This window comes from Rhinatrema bivittatum, chromosome 19, assembly GCF_901001135.1.
Source record: "Rhinatrema bivittatum chromosome 19, aRhiBiv1.1, whole genome shotgun sequence".
NCBI classification, from domain to species: domain Eukaryota; kingdom Metazoa; phylum Chordata; class Amphibia; order Gymnophiona; family Rhinatrematidae; genus Rhinatrema; species Rhinatrema bivittatum.
Window position 1 is genome coordinate 32,077,951 of NC_042633.1, and position 19,484 is coordinate 32,097,434.

The 19,484-nt window shown below is 52.9% G+C and overlaps 2 protein-coding genes across 2 annotated transcripts; both read right to left on the reverse strand.

Moving 5' to 3' along the window:
- Positions 1 to 3,088: 3,088 nt before the first annotated feature.
- Positions 3,089 to 4,316, reverse strand: IER3 (immediate early response 3). Its single transcript, XM_029585087.1, has 2 exons — positions 4,076 to 4,316; positions 3,089 to 3,554 (listed from the first exon to the last, which is right to left on the reverse strand). Exons 1-2 carry the CDS (start codon positions 4,262 to 4,264, stop codon positions 3,240 to 3,242), a joined length of 504 nt encoding a protein of 167 aa, XP_029440947.1. The 5' UTR covers positions 4,265 to 4,316; the 3' UTR covers positions 3,089 to 3,239.
- An 11,608-nt stretch (positions 4,317 to 15,924) lies between these two features.
- LOC115080786 (RING finger protein 39-like) lies at positions 15,925 to 18,653 on the reverse strand. Its single transcript, XM_029585193.1, has 2 exons — positions 18,041 to 18,653; positions 15,925 to 17,529 (listed from the first exon to the last, which is right to left on the reverse strand). The coding sequence occupies exons 1-2, from the start codon at positions 18,395 to 18,397 to the stop codon at positions 17,518 to 17,520; spliced, it is 369 nt and encodes a 122-aa protein (XP_029441053.1). The 5' UTR covers positions 18,398 to 18,653; the 3' UTR covers positions 15,925 to 17,517.
- Between the last annotated feature and the right edge of the window lie 831 nt (positions 18,654 to 19,484).

Sequence of the window (19,484 nt, forward strand, 5' to 3'; positions counted from 1 at the left end):
GGGCCATTGGAAGTTAGGTTGCCACTTCGCCCCGGGTCAGTAAGGCAGGCGGATCTTGCACCCTGGGCTTTGTAGTAGTGATGTTGGTAGGGAAGTGAAAGGGGAAAATCAGAATCACCCTGCATGCCAGGGGTAAGGTGGCAATCCTAACAGGGAAGCTCCATTCTACAATCCCCCTCCCGGTCCTGGAGATTTCTCATCCTCCTTTGTGGGGGGTTTACTGGCTCCATTATTTGTATTTATTTTTACAGGACCATCTAATTCCAGTCCTTGGTTGTTTTTTTTTTTGCCTCCAATTAATCCATGTGGGAGGCCCAAATCCAGGACTGGATTAGCCTGGAAAGGAATGGAGCTGTGTTGTCAAAGCCATATGCAGGAGAGCGGGTCTGAGAACCTCTTGGAGTTGTGCCATGTCCTGGCCCGGACCGAGAGAGGTGAAAAGGCCTGACAAGCACAGGTCATGTCCCTTTCCACAGGGGGTCTGGTTTTCGGGATTTGCACAAGGGATATGCAGGAGGTCTGTTTGCATGGCTTGCCTCCATTTGTGTACGTGGATGTCGCGCATGCCTATTTCATGGGTAGGCAGATAGATCTCCTGCTTATTCGCTGTGGCTGGCGGCCCTTGAGGACTGGGTTTGGAGCAGCCAGGGAGAATCTGAATCCACCTTACAGTAAGCCCTGGGTGCTAAAAAACACCCAGCTGCCACCTAGTGGCTGGAGCTGACATTACACAGTGGCCTGAATACACAAGTGACTGTGGTCAAAGCAGAACTGAGACCAGGCAGAACGAGTTGGGGCGGGGCAGATTATCCATACTGAATATTCATGAGTTGCTTTTCCATGCGCTGTCCCTGTTTATGGTGGATATCTGAAATCCTGACTGGTTTGCAGCACTCAAGGATCAGAGTTGTCCATCCCTGGCTAGCGCGTGCCATCAGAAGTCTGTGGGTCACACGGGAGAGCTGGAGCCAGTTCTTGTTTTGGAAGCCATGGTGCACTTGCTGACGTGGGGGGAGGGATACTGCATCTGCCTTTTTTTGTTCCTATTTCAGTCCGATCTGCAATTTTGCGTTTCTTTACAGGGAATGGAAAACTACAGGCTCCAGCTTGCACCTGGGCAAGCAAAAGCTGATAGAGGAGGAGGAAGAGGCCTTGTACCGACAGGCCAGCCAGCATGTGATCTCAGAAAAAACTAGGGGAAGCTGTGTTAGCGGCATTTCTCAGAATGCCTGGGCGAGTTCCAATCTTCCGTTAATGAGATGAAAGGAATAAACAGGATAGAGTCAGGCCAGAGGGTGGGAACTAAGATGGTCAACAGTCTTCATGGTAAGGCATATGAGAACAGACTTAAAAGATCTGAATGTGGGTCCCCTGCAGCCAGGGAAGGGGAGATATGAGAGGCATTTAAATATCTGCATCTAATATTTAGACATTGGTTAGCATGCAGAGGAGGTGGATCTCTTTCCAAGGAGGTCATGGGCTACTCAGGAAATATTTCGTCACAGAGGGGGTGCTGGATGCATGGGACAGCCTTCTCACGGAGGTAGTGGAGACAAGGAGGTTGTCTGAATACAAGCGAGCATGGGACAAGCACAGAGGATCTCCAGGGGCGAAGAAGGGGCTCTCAAGCTGAGCAGATGTGGATGGAGCGTAGGGTCTGGTCTTTCTTCACCCTCCTGGTCTGTGCAAATCACAGGACCCTGGCATGGGCTGTCCGATCAGGTGCTAGGGCACGGCCATCCCCTCAGCCCTGGGTTATGCTGAGGGGCTGAAGAGGAGACGCCAGCAAACTGGACAAAGCTGCTGGGATAAGCTGCCATTCTATTCTTTAATGCGATTGGAGGGAGCCATTGCCCAGAGTGGCACCATTCCTCCCCTGCCAGGCACCTGCTGCATTTATAGTCAAGGGCTCACTGCAGCCTTCCAGGGAAAATGTATTGCCCCTGCGGGGGGGGGGGGGGGGGGATGAAGTACTGACCAGCAATGGCCTGTAATGCATGCAGCCATAGGACTGATGGGCCCCTGCAGGTAAGGAACCAGCTCGCACCTTTTCGTTTTTGCATTGTAGATGCACAGGATCCACACAGCCAGATGTGTTTGCATAACACGGAACGCCATTGTAATCCCGCATTGTGGGATTAAAACCTGCCCCGGCGGTTAGAGCAGCGGGGCTGAGACCCAGGGTTGACATTCCCCTTCCCCCACTGCCACTCCTACACTTGATCTCGCATTGCCTCCGGTACCCACTTAGACTGTAAGCTCTCTGGGGAAGGGACTTATTGCACCTCACAGCTTCGGAGCATTGTACAGCACTGCATCCAACCAAGAGCTCTTAAAACGTTCTTGTTTATTTGGGTGCAGAGTCTCCATCAGAGGAGGGAAACTTGGGCAGCGAGCACGCAGGGCTGTGGTTTCATTGATTAAACGCACGGACGAGCTGCCTGATGCTTTGCACAGCAGAGGCAGCTTTCCCATGGCCAATTTTTCCTCTTGTTTTGCACACAAGACGCACTAAAAACTACGTCTCCGTCGGCAAGGATTTAGAAGCAACGTACACCTTTCTGCACGGTGTTCCTTAAAGCACCACTCTTGTGCGTGCCCGCTTACAGCCTATAAGCAACATGGTTTACGTCAACAAACCTGACACAGCAAAAAAAAACCAGACAATTATAAAAATAATGCAATTTAATTATTAAACTGGTTTTCCCACATACTCTTTGCAATATCAAATAACTTTCAAACATACTTGCAATAAATACACAAATGATAATATTAAATACATTAATATTTTGGTTTTAATATTCACAGCTGCCCTTCCCGCTCCACCTTGTCCAAACTCTGACATGGAAAAAATATATATACATTTTTCTCCCCCCTCTCCCAAAAAATGGCCTAGTGTAATTGATTTTGGCTTTCTTCTAAGGGTGTAACTAGAAGCAAGTTCATCCCCCTTCTTATAAAACTTTTCCCTAAGTCCAGACACACAGCCATCCAGTCTTCCATGGTCTTATAATCTCGGAGGTCTCCCCTGTTCATTGTGCTGGCACCAGAGGAAGCCACTGTCCCGAGTGGCTTTATCAAGTCTCAGGTGGCTCGTAATACAAGTGAATTGCGAAGAATCCGGTCTTTTTTTTTTTCCCCTCCACAGAAGAAAGTCCTGCTCCTGCTTTGTACCTATGGGAAGGACCAAATCCTTTTGTAAACCTGCCCCCCATGCCTGGCAGTGCGGCTCCCCTGCCTCAGTACTTAGCCAGTGTTCCCTGCCAGAGCTCTGTGATGTCCAGAGAGATGGGGGATTCGACTGTCGAGGCCAAGGCGAGCAGCTGCCCTGGTGCCAAGCTGTCTGCCGACGGAGCCTCCCTCTGCCAGTGGTCCTCCAGCCCCTCTCCCGCTGGGGGGCACCGTGGGGCTCCTGTCTCCGGCACGCTGCAGGACACCATGGCATCCTCCTGGTTCTCGCTGGCGCTGTACACCTGCACCGAGACGACGGCCAGCAGGAGGAAGAGGAGTCGCTGGCCCTGGCATTTTTCCTCAACAGGCAGGTACCGCCTCACCTGGCAGAGACACAACAAATCAGACTATTAATGGCTAGCAATAGTGCTTTCCTCAGATGTGAAAAATATGCTTTTTATCTACAACCCAGCCGGCTGCCCCTTTCCTTCTCTGATCCCACGGATCCCTAATTCCTCCCCACCCCTTCTAAGTTCTTTGGGAGAAGGGTCATTGCAGTCAAGTGAATTATTTTGCACAGTGCTGTATGCATGGATGGCCTCCCTGGTGACAAGAGTTTTCTGCTCAGACTTCAACCGCACAACTGAACAATCTGGATCACTGTATATTTAGGGTAGGGGGAGACTTTACAATATAAAAAGGAACTTAACCCCTGGCAGGGGCTGACCTCAGCTATGAGCAGGGGAGCAGCTCTACAAATCAATGCATTTGGTAAGAGCTGACAGGTTTCATCGGATAACCCATCTTTATTCGCCTGGTCTTTTGTTTCAAGGACAATTGTGCATGTTCCACTTTCAGATCCGGCCAGCTTTTAGTATTTATTTGTTGCTGGACACCAACTCACCACTGGCGGGTAGAGCACTTTCCGGCAGCGCTTCCTGCTCCTCGCGGGGCTCCCGGACAGGGGGTGAAAGGCTCGCCCGTGCGGCGCGTCCGTCTGTGCCGGGGGCAGGCGGGCGGCCCTCGCTCCCCCGGGATCGCGAGCCTTGCACATCTCCGCAGGGGGCAACCCCTCCACACCCGTCGCAACCATAACAACAACAACAACGTCAAACTCGGCCTACGAGAAGCCAACACGGCGCTCTTTATGAATGGGGCACGGCCACGCCCCCGTCGATCCGATTGGCGGCGGCGAAAGGGCACCTCCTCCTCAATGTTCCAACCACAGAACACCGCCCTGGCTTCCGATTGGCTGATGCGGACAGCCCTGCGCGTGTTTGTGTTCTGGAACCGGGAAAGCTGGCTGCACGTGGCCCGCGTGGCGAAGCTCTTAACTTAAAGCAAGCCTTGGTGGTGGGTTTTCGGGGCGAGAGGCGACTTTGCATTGGATTTCATTTTATAATTCGTTTTTAGAGGTGCGCGACGGTGGTTGGGGGGTTCAGAAATAAAAACAAGAGCTGACGTTTGCCTGGAGCACTTTAGATCCTTCCCCAGGTCTTCCCCTATGATCATAATCCCCCCTCCTCCGATGAGTTGCAAAAGCAAGGGGCCGATACAATAAACTCGCTTACAAAGCTGGCGCTGATCAGCCACGGAAACCAACGCCGATAACCCAGCATCGGTTTTCGTGACCGGCGTTGGTTTTTAGTGGCGCATGGTAGTCGCAAAAGCCAACGAAAGCCAATGCTGGGTTTATCAGCGTCGGTTTTCCTGGCTGTCCGACAGCTATTAACGCCTGCTCCTGGCAGGCATTAATAGATGACAGTTAAATGTGCGTCTGAGACGCACTTTTTTGTTTTTTTTTGCGTTGGGAGTCAATGCCTAATAGCCTCATTCACATGTATTTGCATGTTATGAGTGCTATTAGATTCACTCCGTGTTGGACACGCATTGAATATGCGCTAATCCCCTTATTGCATTAGGGGATTGATTAGCGCCTATTCTACCCACATCCGACTGTAGGTTAACAGTGCGCTCGGCTCAGCGCACAGTATTGCATCAGCCCCCTCTTTTGCATTCTTTGTCTTGATTTTTTTTTTTAACTTTTAGTCTTCTGGCCAGTTTTTTCTCACAGCATTGCTCAGACTGCAGATTTGTTATTATTTTTAAAGGTTGGGTGTTTGTTTCAAAGCAGCTGGACTAGCAGGACTGCTCAAAATAGCAACCTGCCTAAGGCTTGATTTTTTTTTATTTTTTTTTTAATCTTGCCTTGTGTTCTTCATTTCTGTTCTCTTGATCTATTTGATTATTTTATTTTGCTTTGCGTTTCTTGGACTTGAAGGTCAGCATACTTTATCATAGCCACCCCTCCTTATTTAAAAAAATTGTGGATTTTTAAGATTTGATTACTTGCCTTTTCAAAGCCAAGCTATTTACTAAAGGTTTTCTCGCATTGTTGTGAGTCTATGGAAAAAAAATGCTGCTTAAACAGGGCCCAAAGTTTGTACGCAATGCAATAGAGGGTGAAGTGATTTGGCCAAGGTTCAGCAGGATTTGAACCCGGGTCCTAAGCCCACTGCTCTAACCACTAGACTAGACCTTCCTTTGGTACTTGCCTCTGGTTGTTGTCCCTGCCTGTCTCTTCCTGCTCCCCAGCAAGTTCTGGTTCTTGTCTCTGCTTTCCCCCTCCCACCACCCCTCTCTCATCAGCAGTTATAGTATTTCTGTTCGCTGGCCTTCTTTAGTAAATTAGAAATTGCATTTTGTTCCTTCGTGACCTTGCATGCCCTTGGTCTTTGTACAGAGGCTCTGCGGATGAATGAATATCGGTTCCCAGGATGCCCCTCCTCCGGCTCCTTTCACCCTCCCTTTTGTCTCTTCCTCCTTATCTCCGCAGTCTCCCCTCCCTTATCCCTTCCCTGCCCATCCTTCCCCATCTCCCCTCACCCTGACTTTTTCTATCCCCATGACTACTTTCCCTCATCTCCTCCACATTCTTTCCTTTCCATTCTCCTCCTCCTCTGGATAGGAAGGGGAAGGGGTCATTCCAGCCTTGGTGCAGCCTGGAGGCTGTTGTGTTCCTGCTGGGTAACCCTGTAGGATTTCTCAATTGTTTTCACTGTGGGGGGTGTTTACTGTGACAATTATTCCTGGAGGGGAGGGTGCAGCACTCATTTTTGCCAGTCAGAGTGACTAATATGTTCCAGTGTTTGGAAAACTGCTTCAGAAACTTCCATTAAGTTCTCTGTTTTTCTCCCCCCCCCGCCCCTTACCATCTATTTTATTTATATTGTTATTTTATATGCGGTCACAATGGTTTGCAAAACCGTCTGCCTCTCCCCCCTGCCTTCACCTAGCCCAGTTTCCCCTTTAGCCTCCTCCTTTCTCCGCTTCCACGTCTCAGCACATCTTAGCCTCACCCCTGGCCCCAGGCAGGGCCACTGCAAGGGGTGAGCAAGAGGGGCACCTGCCCGGGGTACCAGGGAGCCGGGGCATCTCCCCACCCTTTGTAGTCAGTCTGTGAGCCTGACAGGGTAGGGGGGGGAGGCACCAAACGCAAGCCTTGCTCGGGGCCTTTTTATCCAGGGACTGCCCTGTTCCCGGGGCCCAAGCGGAGCTGCCCGGTGCTCTGGCCCTGCTTCTGCGACTCCCGTGTAAGGGGGGTCTTACTCCCCTGCGTCTCTGGGATGCTGAAGAGGGTAGGTGTGACCCGCCAGGGCAGAAAAAGGATTGCCCCAGAGGAGCGGCAAGAATTGCAGGGTAACCTTGAAAATCCCCAAGAGCTGGGGTTGAACTTTCAGCTGGAGCTGCCCGAGGCACTCGGGTCCTGCGGGGCGACCTTGCATCCGTTTCCTGACCGGCCCTTCCTGCAGCATTCTGGGGAACGGGGATGAGCAGCAGGGCCTACGAATAGCCAGGCGCTCGTGTGAGACAGAGGGGGGGCCCTAGGATAACACAGGCCCTCTGTGGAAGTGGTTAAGAGCAGTGGATGGAGAACCAAGAAATGCAGCGCTCCAATCCCACTTCCTCCCACTGATGCTGTTAGTGAGCTTGAGCAAGTTACTTCACTTCTCTCTTGCCTCAGGTAAACACAAAAGCTGGTAAGCCCTCTGGGGTAGGCACCTACCAACTGTAACCTGAACTTGTACCTCACCTGCACCAGACACTCGCCAGTGTGCTGACACCTAGTGGCTGGAGCTAGCAGTTACACAAGAGGTTGAATATCTGCTGAAAACGTTCCCCGTGCTGCCCTGTTATTACCTTCAAATGGAGGGATTTTTTTAAAGAATATATTGTTGACATCAGAAACTCATATGGGGAGGCACCCTGAGGTTTTCTGCACTTCCAGTTGTAATGGGTGGGGTTGTATTGACAAGCAGAAAGCCGTTTTCATTTGCTGTAAAGGATCTTGTTGTGGCAGCCTTTTGGCCGGCGGTGGCCCCTGCGTGCGCCGGTTCAGACCGGCTCGGAAGCAGGGGCTTTGCTACAAGGGAGCTGTGAGCGGCCTGTTAGATCCAGTGACCGGCTGGAGCAGCGTGAGCTAGCAAGGTCGCAGGAGGCAACTGCGGGCGAGAGCAGGCTGGCCACAGCTCTCTGCCCCTGGGCCTGGCCGTGGAAGCTTCCCCGGGCCCTGCTTACCTTCACCTCAAAAGATGAGTTTATTACGGATGGGAGCTATTGTACAATTATCTGTTTGAAGCTCTTTCACATTTATTAAGAAAGAGAATGTTAGAAGAAGAATACACAAAGTCCCTGTGAACAAATGAACCTCTTGCATGATGTATGTGTCTGCATGGCTTGACGGCCAGCTAAGATTTGCCATGACACACCAGGACTGTGCAGAAGGGGTGAGTGCTCCTGTAACACATCCTGCCTTGCCACGGCAGGGACTGTGCAGAAGGAGTGAGTGTTCCTGTAACACTTCCTGTCTTACAACGGCAGGGATTGTGCAGAAGGGGTGAGTGTTCCTGTAATACATCCTGTCTTACAATGGCAGGGACTGTGCAGAAGGAGTGAGTGTTCCTGTAATACATCCTGTCTTACAACGGCAGGGACTGTGCAGAAGGGGTGAGTGTTCCTGTAACACATCCTGCCTTGCAACGGCAGGGACTGTGCAGAAGGGGTGAGTGTTCCTGTAACACATCCTGCCTTGCAACGGCAGGGACTGTGCGGAAGGAGTGAGTGTTCCTGCAACACATCCTGTCTTACAACGGCAGGGACTGTGCAGGAGTGAGTGTTCCTGTAACACATCCTGTCTTACAACGGCAGGGACTGTGCAGGAGTGAGTGTTCCTGTAACACATCCTGTCTTACAACGGCAGGGACTGTGCAGGAGTGAGTGCTCCTGTAACACATCCTGTCTTACAACGGCAGGGACTGTGCAGGAGTGAGTGCTCCTGTAATACATCCTGTCTTACAACGGCAGGGACTGTGCAGAAGGGGTGAGTGTTCCTGTAACACATCCTGTCTTACAACGGCAGGGACTGTGCAGGAGTGAGTGTTCCTGTAACACATCCTGTCTTACAGTGGCAGGGACTGTGCAGAAGGACCTGTGGTGTGCCAGGCTGGGTCACAGCAATGAGCCATGGAGCCCAGCATCCTGTCCTCCCACAGAGGGCAGTCCGGGTCGCTCAGTGGTACCCGGCAGGCGCTGGCAGGAAAGTCCATTCCGTAGTGCTCGCTCCCAGAGATAAGTTATTTATGGATCTCTGCGACAGCAACTTGTCCCAACCTTTTTTAAAACTCTGCTATTGCACGAAGCCTGACTACATTCTCTGGCAATAGATTTCACAGCTTCCTTGTGAGATGACTGAAAAAACCTCATTTTTTGGTAAACCTGTCACTAATTAGCCCGATGGTGTGTCCTGGAGTAGTAATGGGAGGGGTATTCCCTAGTAATTTGAGTTAAACGCCGTCCTGAGGCACCTCTCTCCGTTTGGATAAGGGATTGTTTAAATCTCCTCTCTGTTTCCGGTCCTGCGGATTGAGGGGCCCTGTAACGCATCTCTCATGAAGCGGGAGAGACCGTGTAGAAGGGCCGAGCGTTAGCCCCTTCAGAAAATCCCGGTGACTCGGCCTTACCGCTGAATCAAGCCGGGAATGGCAGAGCATGGCCAAAGGACACAGCCTGATGCCATTGTCCCCTCTCCTCCCAAGCCCCCCCCCGATCTAATTCCAGCAGGTCTCCTCCGGGTCGCTGGCCAAAACGGTGCCTGCGGGCACGCCTGCTCTCAGACTCACGGACTGACCTCACAGGTGACGTGGGGCCTTACCCTCTCTCCCTCCACCCCAGGTGGGCACCCTTGTTGCGCACCCCTTGCAACGGCCCTCGTTCCTGGACTGGGGTCCCAGCTATGCTGCCCCCCCCCCCCTTCCCCCTCGTTCCTGGAGGGTACTGGCACCCTGTCAGCGGCCTGCTTCAACCAAATCTCTGTAGAAACCGTGGCCTGCCAGGGCAGGACTGACCCCAGGGCCCTTATACTGTATTTGTAAATCTCGGTGGCCCCCAAATGTTTGGCTGAGAGTCCCTGCACCCCGAGCTGGAGCCTGGTTTGGTGAACGTCCATCCCATCCTCATTGCATTGTGGGATTTGTAGTCCCTGGGGTTCCACGCGCGCTCAGCAGGAGAGGCCTCTTGCAGCCTCCCCTTCCTGTCTGTTAAAGGAGTCACAATAAGATCTGTGGCATTAGGTGAAGGCATTTTCAGTGCGGCCACTTGCGGGATGCAATGGCCGCAGAGGATTTTTCGAACAGTGCCTTGAAATAGGGCAGTTAGGAGAGGTGGGGGGTGGAATCAGGAAAACCAGGACTGGATGGGAAGTCTCCACGCAGATCCTCCTCTGCTGAAGGAGAATCCAGCAGGACCGAGATTAACTGAAGTTAGAGTCCGGGTTTGCTTATTTCTGCGTACAGTGGAGGCAGTGCATGCAAACCTTATCTCCTTTTGGGAGCCCTGAAAGCCTGGCCTGCTTGTGGTCTCCAGGACTGGACTTGGCCGCCCATGCCCTAAGGTGGCAGGTGGGACTGGGCTCTCTGGCAGCTCCCGCTTTCCTTGTGCGTTAGTTCTTACTGTGCTTGCTTTGGGTGATTTGTTCGGGCTCGTGCTCCGCCGTGCGGGCTGTTACCGCCGCGCCGGGCGACCTGTTAGGCCGGGAGGGCAGGTTGAGTCATTCCACAGAGAGGACGGCGCCCCGGGTCCGGGCGGGCAGGAGGCGACAGATTGGGCGGCTCTCGCCGCTGCGCCGCCTCCTTCCCAGATGAGAGCTTTTCCTGCTCATTCTTTGCTGGGAAGTCTCTGATTTTTATTTTTTTGTTTTGGGGGGGGGGGGTCTCCCCGCTCTGGGAATGCGTGTCGCTCCTGTCTTTGGATTCTGCACGGTCCGAACACAGGACAAGCTCCCTTCATCCGCTCCGAGCTACCACTTGTTTCTTGCCTGCACAGTACAGGAGGAAAGGCGGTTTTTCCTCCGGCTCCAGCCATCTCCTCAGACCCTGTCTGACCCTGTGGAAAGCAACCTGAGCAAGATCCAGAGGGGAGGGAGAAGAGGGTCGGTCCTTGAGCTGCTAGGACCTACAGTCCCCAGGAAGGGGGCTTTCCAAGAAGTGCATGGCAGCCTGCCAGCCACCCCCTGCTGCTGCTCCACAGACTGCCTCGCTCCAGCTGCAGGCCGGCCGCCTGCAAAGGAGGAGAGGTCAGGTGCGATGGCTCCCTGATGGGAGCGTGGCGGATGCAGGGAACAGGGAGGCCCGATAACCACCACCAGCTAGATAGGGAGTAAAGATAAAGGTGAGAACCTTCTAGGCTTGTGAGAGAGGTTTGTTGCCCATTGTAAGATGACCACTGTGAGCTAGCGATCAGCGCGCTGGATGGTGACCAAGAAGCCACGGCGCAGAATTTCAAGGCTTCCTTCTGTCCCTCACGCCGGGCCTGACGTGCTAAGCAAGGCGAGCTCGGCAGAGCGCACGATTTTAATCGCAGCTGCATGCACGGTTTTTTTCTGTGCAAATGTTACTCCTGATGTAGCGAGGAGCTTTGCGCCCCCAAAATGTGCGTGGAAAAGCGTGCATCCTGTTTAGCGCTGCCCCTCACTGCTGGCTTAAGGCGGGTTTTCTTAGCGCTGGAGATTTTACTCCTGGTCAGCGGTGGAGTCCAAGTTTCCAGGGCCTGCTTTGGCATGTGATGAGCGCTATTAGTTTCGGGGGGGGGGGGGGGGGGGGTTGGCCGCACGTTTTCGAGGCGCCTCGAAAACACGCGGCCAAACGGGGGTTAAACGGTGCGCTCGGCTGTGTGTGGGGCCGTACGCTGTTTCCCCGGCTCTGTCGGACTCTCTTGTTTGTTCTGGGTTCGGAAGTTATTCCTTAATTTGGCGGGACGGGCTGGAGGCTGTGTGAAGGTTTTACTGGAGTCCCCCCCCCCTGCTATTTCCAGCCCCTGCGCTCTCTGTGTGTTGCTGGAATCTCCTCTTGCATTGGGTGTGGTTTCTGTTTTGTTTTTTTTTTACTTTTATTTATACGTAAAGACAAGTGTTACAATAAATTGCAGATAAGAAAACCAGTCTAAGCAAACACACAACCGTCACAACAACAACAACGTAGCTTTTTTTAGTGGCACATCTTAGTTTTGCCAATAACACGAAAAGCTGCAGCAGTAACTTACCCAGAAACACACACGTGCACACCCAGTCATAACACTTACAACACACACACACACCTCATTTCTTTGAAAGACTGTATTAAGTCAAGGTTTCCTTTTTACACAATCTTGCATATCTCTGAACTTATCCTGCAGTTGGGCCTGTAAAACAAGAACAAACAATCATTCCCATGGGCTCCCATAACCTCCAGTGACTTTCCTGCGTGCATTGACCACATCAGTTCGTTCTGGCTGCATCCAGTCAGACATCTGTTGGCACCGGAGCACAGCAGCAAGTGAAAGGCCTTTGGCCCAGAGATCGCAGCATACGAGCTTCAGCCAGCGGAACTGCCCTTTGGGCAAACTGCCCTCCGGCCCGTGGCTAAACCAGACGCCCAAGACACCGATCCTAAAAACCCACTTACCACAGAAGGGTGGCTTTCATCAAGATAACTGGTTTGATAGGCGGCCCAGAATCCCGGACACCAAATGGCTTGGTGCATAAAGCCAAGTTCCGGACTAGTTTTCCGTGTGCAATAGGACACTTGACCTCTTGCGCAGTTTGTTCTCTGCACCTGGCCAGAGTTTCTTCCAGCATTTTCAGCAATTGTGCACCTTTAATGACTCTGTTTGTGCTAACAGCTGACGCACTTATTAATGAACATTAAGGCGAGTTAGGAGTGTAACTGATTAATCAAGTCCCCAGCAACATCGGTTTCCCAACTCCTCTGGCCCTTGCGCGTTTCCTATCGCGCCCCCTCGCATTTTTCTTTTTAAACGAGAGACCCAAACAGGTTGGCGTGGCCGAGGCGACCATGTCTTGACGCCTCGGGAGTCAGAGGAAAGTTTCACCTGCTGGACCTTCCACCAGGGTGTCCATGTGTGGGGCGGGAAGTTTCACCCCCACCGGGCCCCCCCCCCCCCCCCTCTGAATCGAGGTGCGCTGATGCAGCTCACAACATCGCAGGAGCCTCCACGTCAGCTGGAAAAAAAAAAAAGATGTCAAATTTGAGCTGACCCGTTTCCCCGGACTTAGCGCATTCGGCGAGTTCACATCCAGCCTATTTGTAGAAACCGTTTGATCGCCCCGGCCTGGCGTCCTGCCACCTTTCTTCTGGGACCCGAGGAAGCGGAGCAGAGCCGATAGCGTACATCGCTTCTGGTGGGCGCCTAAGGATGGAGGCCCACTGACGCGTAAGGAGGATGAAGAGTGCGCCGAGGTGGGCGTTTGGGGGAGAGAGGGAGCGCGGGCTCACACCTGCCACAGGCCCTGACCCCGTCATCCGTGATTTGGTGTTGAACTAATGATTTATTTAACTCTGATTCCGCTCACGCAGCTGAAGAGGAGCCACGTTCAGGAGCTGCAGGTATTTCCTGAACCCGATCTAAGGACCCTAGTTATTAAAGCATTTTTCCCGCCCCGTAGGCACAGAATGGGAGAAAAGCCTTTACTAACTCGGGCCCCCTACGTTCGTACACCACCCCCCCCCCTCGCTACTGCCGACTGAATGGCTTAGTGAGGTCCTCGGATCGAGCCCCGCTGGGGTCAGGAGCACCGAGAAGACAAACAAGGAAGTAAAATCCGTAAGAAGGTCTCCGTAGGCAAAGCTCTGGAAGGGTCCTTGCCGGGGGTGGGCACGTGGCACGAGCCACCCTACGGTCACTGAAACGTGCACGGGGCTGGAGCGTCTCGCGGGCGGGGCAGAAAGGGGGTTGCCCCTCTTCCCGTTCCACAGATGTCGGGACCAGGGCCGGTGTGGGAATATTTGGCGCCCTGGGCGGATCTTGGCTCCGGCACGGCGCTGCCTCCTGTCCGTGAGCGATAGGTGGCCTCCCATCCTGGTTTGCTCGGCGCGTGCAGGGGGGAACTTGGGGCAGGTTTTCGGGGGATATGCACGTATCTTACGCGCGGACCCTTTTGAAAATCTGCCCCTTAGTGTGTACTACGTGCTTTATTATGTTCACATTTAATTACGTAAGTGCATAATCGATCGCCTATGTGCATATTTCGTTTAGTGCGCACAAACTGAAACGAACATCAGTGCCCGGCGCGGGGAACTGAGATTTATAGGCCCATGGAGAGAGGCATTGGTGCCGCGAGTGCTTCCTTTTCTCCTCAAGCTGCCGCAGGGGTCCAGCAGACCCAAGAGGTGATGTGGCAGGTAGATCTGATCTTGAAGGGGGGGTGGCTCGAGTGCCCAGAGCACCCACAGAGTTGCGCTAGCTAATCTAGTCCTGGAGGGTATGAGAGAGGGCAAAAGAAGAAGAAAGCTGAGCGCAGTCTGAGATGAGGACTTCTGTACTAGAAGTTCCCAACGGAACCAAATGGATCCTGCTCCAGAATTCACGGCCCCTCGCTTGGACACGCCTGTGTGGGTCTGGGGGAAGAAAAAAAAAATTGCTCGTGTCCAATTCCCCTTGGTCTCCCCAACATCTCCTGAAAATTTGGCATGGATTGGATGCAAATCCAAAACATTACTGGGTGGCATAATGGCGCATGGGGTATTCATGAACTATGTGGGATTTCGCCCCCCCCCCCCCCCATTGGATCCTCACGTACCCCTTGTCATGCGGTGAAACTTTGGGGTGGTCCGAGTGCAGAACGGAATCCAAAACGAAAATGTTATTAGGGGAGGTCAACGGTCCATTCGTATTTGTGGACAATGTGGATCCCGCAAAAAAATATCCATGTCCAACTCCTCTTGACCTCCCCTAGAATGGGGAAGCCATTAGTGGGACCTGTACAGAGGCCAGGGGTAATAGGTTCACAATGAGACGTCCAGCCATGAAAGAAAGGGCACCACCTTTGTGTCAGAGTTCCCATGTATAAAATAAGCCCTTTGGTTAATGTGAGAGCTTCTCCCCGCGCAGACCTGCATCGTGGACTAAGCTAAAAACCCCTTTCTCCCATCAGTCACTGCAGAGCGCCACTGGAATAGAAAGCCCAGGCTGCGTTTTGCTGTAGCTATCCTATGAGGTCATCCGGTGACAGTAAACAGCCCACACTTTGCTTCGTCCAGCAGTGATTGTTAAAGCCAGCAAGCAGAGCCACCTTAAATCGGGCCTTTAGAGAATGACTACACAGGTAGGATCAGAAGCTCTCAGCTCCAGCTCATTTCCTAGAATAGATTCAGATCTCACTTTCTATGTTTACAGCGAGAGCCAGAAGCCACCAAGCCTGTATTCCTGATACAGCTCAGAGGGGTCACAGGGTCGCTCTTTACCAGTCGTCCCCATTAAGGAGGGCCCTTGACCTGCCAGGTCCACTTATTCTCCAGTGGCAAAATTCAGAATCTGGACCTTTTTGTTTCCCTCCCTTCTTCTCCCCATGCTTGGCGCAGCATGGCTAAGCCCACCACCGCCGCCTCGGTTCCCACCCCGTGGCGGGGGACGGGGCAGGAAGAGAGGCAGGCGAGTTGAGCTTCGTGGCTATCCGGACCACGATGGACAGTTGGTCATTGATCCTCGGGGGGGGGTGTCCGTGAAGCTGGAGCTGCCGTCATCTCCCGCTGCCAGCGGCAGGTGCTGCAGGCCTGGCAGCAGCTGTGCTTGCAGTCCAGGGGCACTGGGTTGGCGGAGCAGGCGGGGAAGAGGGTCTCCTGCTGCAGCTCGTGGCCGGAGCTCGGGGGTCGCCATCACGGCGCCTGCGGGGTGTTTCCTGTTGGCATGAACTTGTCGGCTGGCATTCCTCAGTGCAGAGAGAAAGAGGGAGTGTGTGTGTGTGTGTGGATCTGGAGGGGGGGGGGGGAGATATTCTGCCTGACAGAGATATAAAAGGAGAGGAAGAGACAAAGGAACAAACAGAAAAGGAGTTTGCATCACACACCTCTGCAGTTTGGGCCATCTCTCTCACACACACACACCAGACACAGCCCTGGGATTAGGGATGACATGAAACAGCCAATTAGGAGCTGAAGAGAGCTGGCAAGCCCTTCCCTGTCTCTCTGTGAATTCCTTTCCACCCTGCTGGATGCTTGCCACTGTGACTCATGGGGGAGGGGGATCCCGGGCGTCTGATACTGTGGCAAGGAGGTGGGAATAGCCTAAAACAGATACCCACTCTCTGGCCAGAGCTTGAGGAGGGGTGTCTGGGATTCTGGGGGCCACTGGAGTCAGGGTGGGAAGCCAGGTACTCATCTGCTTTAAACGCTCACCCAGACAAAGCAGATGCAGCAGACCGTGAAATTGTAACTGCATCAACAGATATTTTAATACATATTTGGGTTATTCTACATTTACATTTGTCCTTTTAAATACATAAATAAGGAGAACCCGATGCAAGCCTTCAGGCAATGTTAATTGTGTATCTTACAGTCCATTCAGTATATTAAAGCAATAAATAATGTGCTATACAGAGAATATTAAATTATATCTATATAAGGTTATTATGTAGAAAAATGCTATAAAACAAGATCAGGCAAGCTAGCAGAGGGCTAACAGCGCCACCCTGTGATGGAAAGCCGGTACTGCACCTCTTATGGAAGATGGGTTCTATAGGGACCCCAGAGGCAGAGTTCAAACGGGGAGAAGACCCCAACCCACCGTCACAGTATTGCCACCCCGTTGTCGGTCATTCCATGTCACAGTCAGCGACCTCTGTCACAGGATCACCACATCATAGTCAGGCCTACCCAGCCCCAGGACTAGATGGGACCATTTTGGTCTTTCTCTGCTAGCATTTTAACTATGTTACTATGTCACATTATGGCTGGCAGTCACAGTTCCAGATCACCAACCACAATCTGCTAAAACCCACCAGTATGGTGTTGGAAGATAAACTAGCAGTTGAAAACCTCCTCCCACGCTTAGCACAGAGTAAACAGGATTGTGTGCAGAGCCACGGGGAGCTGCTGGGACACACCTCCCGCCTGAATCCTGGGAAGGCAGCTTTTAGAAGAGAAGTCTGGTAAAACAGGCAACAGAAGCAGCTTAAAGCGGCAGCTACAAGACACCGTATCGCTTAAAGAGAATCACGAGGCTCCTTCACTTTATGGTATTTCTTTCCCAGAGAAGATAAGTTAGTGTTTCTAAAAGGTTTTGACAGCTGCTCTTGCTGTTATGAAGCTGAGTAAATTGGGTGCTGCTGCACTGCTTGTCATTAGAACTCCCCCACCCCCATGCACGTGTTACACCGATACACATAAATCACGAATACAGCACAGACAGCTGACAAATGGATCTTCATCAGAGCCTTGTGCAAGCATCCTGCTGATAGACCTAAAGCATGACTACAGCACAGACAGCTGAAGAGCCCTGTGCAGGTGTCATCCTGATAAAGGTAAAGCATGAATTCAGCACGGATGGCTGACAAATGGATCTTCAACAGAGCCATGTGCAGGCATCACATCGATACACATAAAGCATGAATACAGCACGGACAGCTGCAACGTGACTCCGTCAGAGCCCCGTGCAGGTGTCCAAATGATAAAAGTAAAGCATGAATACAGCAGGGCAGCTGAGGCACAGGGCTTGAGGAGGGGAGATTTTTAAAGCACTGGCAGGGAGTGAGTCCATAACAAAAGATGCATACATTTTACACCAAAAAAAAAAAAAGTAGAAAAACATAAAAAATAAAATATACAGGGAACGAAATAAACAAACAGGTGCTAAGAATCAGCACTGGTAGGGAAGCATTAGTGGTAAGTCAGAGTAGTCAGCGGTGCATTGGTCCTGCCATCCTTCTCTCTCTCAGGATGCCTTGGCGGCCACTGTGGGGGTCTGCGGAGAGTTAGGGCATCCCGTGGCACTGCCCTTCGTGGACAGTGAGCGTCTGTGTCAGTGGCAGTCCTGAGGGGAGGTAAGAGTGATAGGGGAGGAAGCAGTTAGTCAGAAGGATGCAATCCAGGCACTGTAACTTAATAGGTAGCCTTGCTTGGAACATAAGACATCACGTGCTTGACTCTCTCCGTGTCACGGCACGTGAGAGGGTTAATTATGCTGTAGTAATTTCACCCCGGACTGTCCTGGAGCCAATACTGGGAAGTTTACCTCCAGGGATAGAAAGGCACGGAAATCTTTCTCTTGGCCACTGCTCAGCAGCAATGGATCAGGAACCTCTGGCTGTGTTCTGCGAGGTCTCCGGGCTCTCCTGGACTTTTGGATCTGTCCAGTGGCCGATGGCATAGCGAGCGCAGCCTGGGGGGTTTTCGCCCCCTGTCTGCTGCAGGGGGGGGGGACCAGCATCCCGTCAGCTGGTCAGTCCGCCAAGGCAAGCGGTCGCCCGGGGACTTTCTATTCCCTGCGCAGCACGGCGCCCGGGGAATGAACCTCTAGCTCCAGGATGGGGGTTTTGCCTTACCTTCTCCCCCTGGTTGAACACCATGGACCGCGTGGCGGGGCGCGGCTGAATCCGCCGTCGCGGCTCCCGCCCCTCGGCGGGGGCAAAGTTGAGGTTCTTGGCGATCCGGACCATGACGGCCAGCTGGATGTTGGTCCTCAGATTCCTCTTCTCGAAGGCGCGTCCGCAGCAGGGGCACGAGAAGCCCGCGCCGGGCCCGGCTGGGACCGCCGTCGCCTCCTGCCGCCAGTGCCGGGCGATGCAGGCCCGGCAGTAGCTGTGGTCGCACTCCAGGGTCACGGGGTCGTCGAAGTAGCGGGAGCAGGCGGGGCAGAGGGTCTCGTCCTGCAGCTCGCGGATGGGTCCGGTGGTGGCCATGGCCGCCGCGGCGTGTGCAGCGAAATCGGACTCCGTCTGCAACTGAGACAAGCTCGCCTCTGCTCGCCCTTCTAGTAAACAAGGAGAAGGAGGGAGGATCCTAGCCGGATATAGCCCGAGGCTCTTACCTGCCCCTCATCCCTCTTCCCAGCAATTAAAACGTGTTACATAAATTCCTCCCAAACTTAGCCGTGCGCTGCGCAAGGGGAGGAGCCCTCGACTTTTCATGAATGATGGGGTTTTTTTTGTTAAAGGCATTTTCGCAGGTGGATCCAGAGGCAGGACCGGTGCCAGCTTGCAGTCGCTTCTGGGGCAGCGTGCTAGAGCCTGGTGCTTCCCGCCCCTCCTCTCTAAGGACCCCCCCCCCCCCCAGCCTTTCCCTCCAGTTTTTTCTGGAATTCCATTACCCTTCCTGCCTCCACCCTGAAGTAAATAAATAAATAAATGCACATGTTCTGATGTTGCTCCTAGGTCTTCCCGGGCGCCTCCTACTGCGACGTCTTGTTCTAGAGCATTCTCTCTCCCCCCCCCCCCCCACCTCGTGCATTATTTAGACCTCGGAGGCGTTTGAAGGCCTCTAGCCTGCTCCCCGTCTCGCCTTTCTTTGCAGAAATACAGACATTTCAGGCGCCGTTCTCGGAGCGCCTCCAGCCTCTCTGTGTCCTACGCCTGAGGGGAATTTCTGGGCAAAAAAATGTCCACATTTCAGTGCACAGCCTTTTAACATTCTGCAGGCTTTGTACTTCACAAAATAAAACGGTGTCAGTCTCCCGGTAATTTAATTTCAAATGCAAGGCACAAAATAGTTTCTCCTCAGAGACGCAGGGGACGTTTGGAGAGATTTGCGGTTGCCGTGTCAGTTCCCTTGGACAGGTGGAAACAGCGCTGGGCCTTCACGCTCCAAAGCTCACCACAGATGGATTTGTCACTCCAAGAAAAAGGCATCGCCTCGATCCCATGCGATACCTCTGGGAATTCCCCCATCCCTTCCACCACCCTCTCTCCCCAGTCCTGACCCCCGACTTGTCAACCTCTGGGGTGTGGGGAAGGGGCCACTCCAGAAGATTCACCCCCAGGTCCAGCAATC

Bases quoted from the DNA above. Each gene is read 5' to 3' on its own strand.
- LOC115080786 (XM_029585193.1), bottom strand. From the start codon at position 18,397: ATGGCCACCACCGGACCCATCCGCGAGCTGCAGGACGAGACCCTCTGC.
- IER3 (XM_029585087.1), bottom strand. From the start codon at position 4,264: ATGGTTGCGACGGGTGTGGAGGGGTTGCCCCCTGCGGAGATGTGCAAG. The intron at 3,555-4,075 runs GTGAGTTGGTGT...TGTCTCTGCCAG, and splicing joins AAGTGCTCTACCCGCCAGTG to GTGAGGCGGTACCTGCCTGT.